Source organism: Priapulus caudatus, unplaced genomic scaffold (assembly GCF_000485595.1).
Source record: "Priapulus caudatus unplaced genomic scaffold, Priapulus_caudatus-5.0.1 Scaffold5, whole genome shotgun sequence".
NCBI lineage: Eukaryota > Metazoa > Priapulida > Priapulimorpha > Priapulimorphida > Priapulidae > Priapulus > Priapulus caudatus.
Genome location: NW_014577066.1, coordinates 1132749 through 1137331, shown reverse-complemented (window position 1 = coordinate 1137331; position 4583 = coordinate 1132749). Strand labels below are relative to the sequence as shown.

General features: G+C 45.7%; 1 protein-coding gene across 1 annotated transcript; it reads right to left on the bottom strand.

Annotated features, from left to right (window-relative positions):
* Window positions 1-1353: 1353 nt before the first annotated feature.
* On the bottom strand, window positions 1354-3282 carry LOC106804712 (protein trunk-like). The gene has a single exon (XM_014806005.1). It carries the CDS (start codon window positions 2451-2453, stop codon window positions 1617-1619), a length of 837 nt encoding a protein of 278 aa, XP_014661491.1. The 5' UTR covers window positions 2454-3282; the 3' UTR covers window positions 1354-1616.
* Window positions 3283-4583: the final 1301 nt, after the last annotated feature.

The following is a 4583-nucleotide window of genomic DNA, read 5'->3' as shown; positions in this document are numbered from 1 at the left end:
TGCTCTGTTTATCTCTCTCTCTCTCTCTCTTCTCTCTCTCTCTCTCTCTCTCTTTCTCTCTCTCTCTCTCTCTTCTCTCTCTCCTCCTCTCTCTCTATATATATTATTATTTATTATTATATATATGTGTGTGTGTGTGTGTGTGTGTGTGTGTGTGTGTGTGTGTGTGTGTGTGTGTGTGTGTGTGTGTGTGTGTGTGTGTGTGTGTGTGTGTGTGTGTGTGTGTGTAATCAAGAGCTAATAATATTATATTATAATAAATATAGAAAAATAGAATGAGGTGTAAAATCTACATGGGTGTCCGTGTGTTTTTACTTTGTTATGTCGTTATTAGTGTTTGTCGTGTTTATATATACATATATATATATATACGCAGACTAGCGCATTGGCCCTCGAAATGCTAGTCACCATTTCTAGTGAATTTTTTGTACACGCGTTTCGAAGATCTGTCTTTGTGACACACGATATATAGACTGTTATCAATGCCTACCTACAACATTTAGCCTCCACTTCATCATTAACTGACACGCGTGCATGTGCTTACAAATATTGTGTTACCCAGCGGGGAAGTGGAAATCCCAAGCGGTCAAACATAATCACACTCTCAGCAGCGATACTACGTTCCACGAACACGTCTGCCCATCGATTCCTAGAACCTGACATGGGCAGTATCAAGTGAAACAGGGAACGTGGCCGGATAACCAAAAACATTGCTCTTTATATTATATTACGTTAGTATATATATTACGTTACTAAGGTATATCATTAGCTTATATGTTACTGGTAGTATGTGTGCATTCTGACCACCGTAGGTGTGTTTTATTATATTATCCAACATCTATTATCATATGAGTCTAATGCACACTCGGAAACCTCATGCACAGGTACTTGGAACGTTCCAATAAAAAAAATTGGTAAGTAAACACGAAAAGTAGTTATTACCAAAGTCTTAATGTTTCTCGACTCTCTTTCGCCTATTATTGCCGATTATTTCTTGTAAATGCCGTTCAAATGCTCCTCTGCAAAACACAAGTAGTGCCTACACCGCACGCACGCCGCTGTACACAATCAACAAAAATACATAGAATCAGGAGTTAATAAAGACAAACAAGACGACTTTGTCTTTATTAACTCCTGATAGAATTGTGTGTGTGAGAGAGAGAGAGAGAGGACGAATGAAAGGATATTCATTTTTGTTATTAATAAAGATATTAATTGTTAATTTTTGTTCCTATTCCACGAACAATTATATTTTCTTGTTAATTATTGTTGCTCCAATTCTTAGTCTAATATGTATGTCTGAAAATGATCCAATAAATCTAGAATTAAAAACTAGAAAAACTTAAATTACGTGTATAAACAACAATTGCTTTATTTACAGTTCTATTTACATTGAGTTCACTTCGTTTCCATATCATTCAACGCCACACACCGCTGTCGACACACGCACGCCAGCAAACTGCACGTGCTCAAAATTGGTACGGTAAGAGCGGAAATACTATTACGTGCGCTTCCGGGATACAAAATTTGCCGTCTAGACGATTGACGCATGCGCATTCGTGAGGTCGAATCATACGATCGTCACCCGCTCGCACTTGCCGCCAAGAGCCGTGACGTCACAGCACACATTCGCAGCAGAACGTCACGGATCGTTCTTCGAACGTCCACGTCTTTTCGAGAAGCTCCGTCGGAAAGATGTCGCCGCCAGGCGGCGCGCGCCACCCGTTCACTTCCGCCTGACTGCACGCGTCGCGTTTCCGACGCAGCACCTTCACCGTGAAGGCCTTCGGGCGGCAGCTGAAGTGTCCGAACCAGCACTTGGACGACGTGCACTCGACGCCGCGCAGAAAGCGCGGGAATCTGTCGGGACCGAGGTCGTGCCAGACGACGCGGGAATCGCAGCCCCACGGCGTGCCGCCGGTAGCGCCCGCCGCGCGCTTCGTCCTCTCGCCTCGCGTCGAATTGCCGCCGACGTCCGACACCGCTTCTAGTTCGTCTGGCACTGGCGTCGCTACCGTCGTCGGCGTTCGCGCGTCGTCGCGCATGCGCGCGAGAACGCTGCGAAACATGTCGACGTAGAACTTCTCCGTCGGCAGGTCTCTCTCGTAGTCGCCGCCGACAACAAACGGACCGTGCGTCGGTTTCGCCGACGTCGTGTGCGACGCGTCCTGCAGCACTCCGTCCTTGCCGTCGCGTCGGCGCCCGACGTCGGCTGACCACTCGTCGGCTGACCACTCGTCGGCTGGCTCGTCGACGGACATGTATCGCTCGTTGAATGCCGGCCCCAGCAGCGTCCTGAGGAAATCCGGCGGCGTAGGCGGACATTCGATCTTGTCGACGACAACGTCGTCATCGTCGGCGCCGATCGTCTTGTTGGCCGGTCGTGCGACGGTTACGCTTACTAGCAGCACGGCGGCCAGCATCAATACTACGTCGGCATCGGGACACGGCATGCTTCACGCTCGCTCGGCTGCGACAGGCGTCCGCTCTCATGCACATGCTAGCTGACTGCTGTCTGCGTGCAGCGCAGGCCGACGCCGCGCCGACGACCGCTCCTTGTTAGCACCTCCCGCCCATCCACAGTCAATTCTAGCGTGTGCGATCACTTCCACACACCTGCGCGATCGCGTACCTGATGATCGAGTCCCTCCCGCGAGACAATAGCAGGGTGTTGGGAAGGGCCGCGTGGCCCATGCGTCCTGGACTCGCCCCGGGTTGACGAACAAAGGCAGCGATGCTTCCTCGTTAGGAGAGCCCGCGTTCAGGGTTGCTCTAAGGATGAGCAATTAATTAGAACCTAATGCCGCTAAGAGTCAACAATCGTTTAACCGCTGCGTCAGCTCTGCGTTCTAATGCGGAGCGTTTAAACGCCATTGACTTGAACACGTATCGCAGCGTTTAGCATTTTGGAGTTCGATGCGTAGATAAGTGAGTTATGAGTTAGTATGTATGCTATGTAGTGATGCAAGCACGCAATAGAGCAAATAAGAGAAATGCGGCAAACCTGCACAGACGGGGAAGTATGTGAATTGCAATTAGCATACATATATGAATGCTGTCGGTATTCACATAACCTAATTAAAGTAGTTCGCTTATTACTTATTATCGCTTTGACTTTCTTACAGATTCACAAGCTCTTTGGAAATCAGTCATTAGGTCATGAGTAATGAGTCATGAGTAATCAGTCTTAAGTCATTCAGTCATTAAGGAGCCATATGTAAAGTCGTTCAGATAAGAATAAAAAAAGAATAGGCGATACTCGATCTGGGCTTGTCATTATCTATCTGCTTATCTCCTTTCTTATGTCATCTGCTCTTTTATCTCTCTCTCTCTCTCTCTCTCTCTCTCTCTCTCTCTCTCTCTCTCTCTCTCTCTCTTCTCTTCTCTCTCTGGTCTCTTTCTCTCTCTCCCTCTTCTCTTCTATACTGAATATATTTATTGTATATATTATATGATTGTGTGTGGCTGTGTCGTGTTGTGCTGTGTGTGTGTGGGTGTGTTGTGTGAGGTGGCCGCTTGGATGTGTGTGTGTGGTGTGTGAGGCGTGGTGTTGTGTGTGTGTCGTGTGTGTAGTGATGTGGTGGGGCGGTGTGCATTGCGTGTGTGTAATCAGAAGCTAACTAATACCTTAATAATTTATATTAGTGAATACAATTATAGAAAAACTAGACATGCAGGTTAAAATCGACGATGGGTGTCGGTGTGTTTTTTACTTTGTTATGTCGTTATTAGTGTTTGTTCGTGTTTATATATTACAACTATATATATATACGCCAGACTAGCCTGCGGGCGCATGGCCCTCGAAATGCTAGTCACATTTCTCGTGAGATTTTTTGGTACTACGCGTTTCGAAGATCTGTCTTTGTGAGAACAACGAATGATATATAGAGACTGTTATCAATGCCTACTACAACACTTAGCCTGCACTTCATCATTAATGACAGCGTGCATGTGTTACAAATATTGTGTTTCAGCGCTGCGGGCAAGTGTGGAGAAAATCCCACGCGGATTCACACACATAATCACACTCTCAAGCAGCGGCATACTACGTTCTCACATGAACACGGCTGCTGCCGATGCGTTCCTTAGAACCTGTGACATTGCGGGCAGATATCAAGTGAAAAACAGGGGAAACGTGGATCCGGATAACAAAAACATTGCCTGCTTTAATATTACTATTTACGTTATCTAAAGGTATATCATTAGGCTTAATCATTGTTACTGGTAGTATGTGTGCATTTCTGGACCCACCGTAGTGTGTTTTATTATATTTACTCCAACATCTATTATATTATGCAGTCTAGATTGACACTCGGGAAAACGCTCATAGAACCAGGTACTTGGGAACGGTTTCCAATAAAAAAAAATTGGTAAGTAAAACACGAAAAGTAGTTCATTCACAAAAGTCTTAATGTTCTCTACTCCTCTTTTCGCCTTATTATTGCGCATTATCTTCTTGTAATTGCGTTCAAAATGCGCTTGCCTCTCTGGCAAAAAACACAAAGTAGGGCCTACAAGCGCCACGCACGCTGCTGCTACACAATCAACAAAAATACATAGAATCAGGAGTTATAAAGACAACA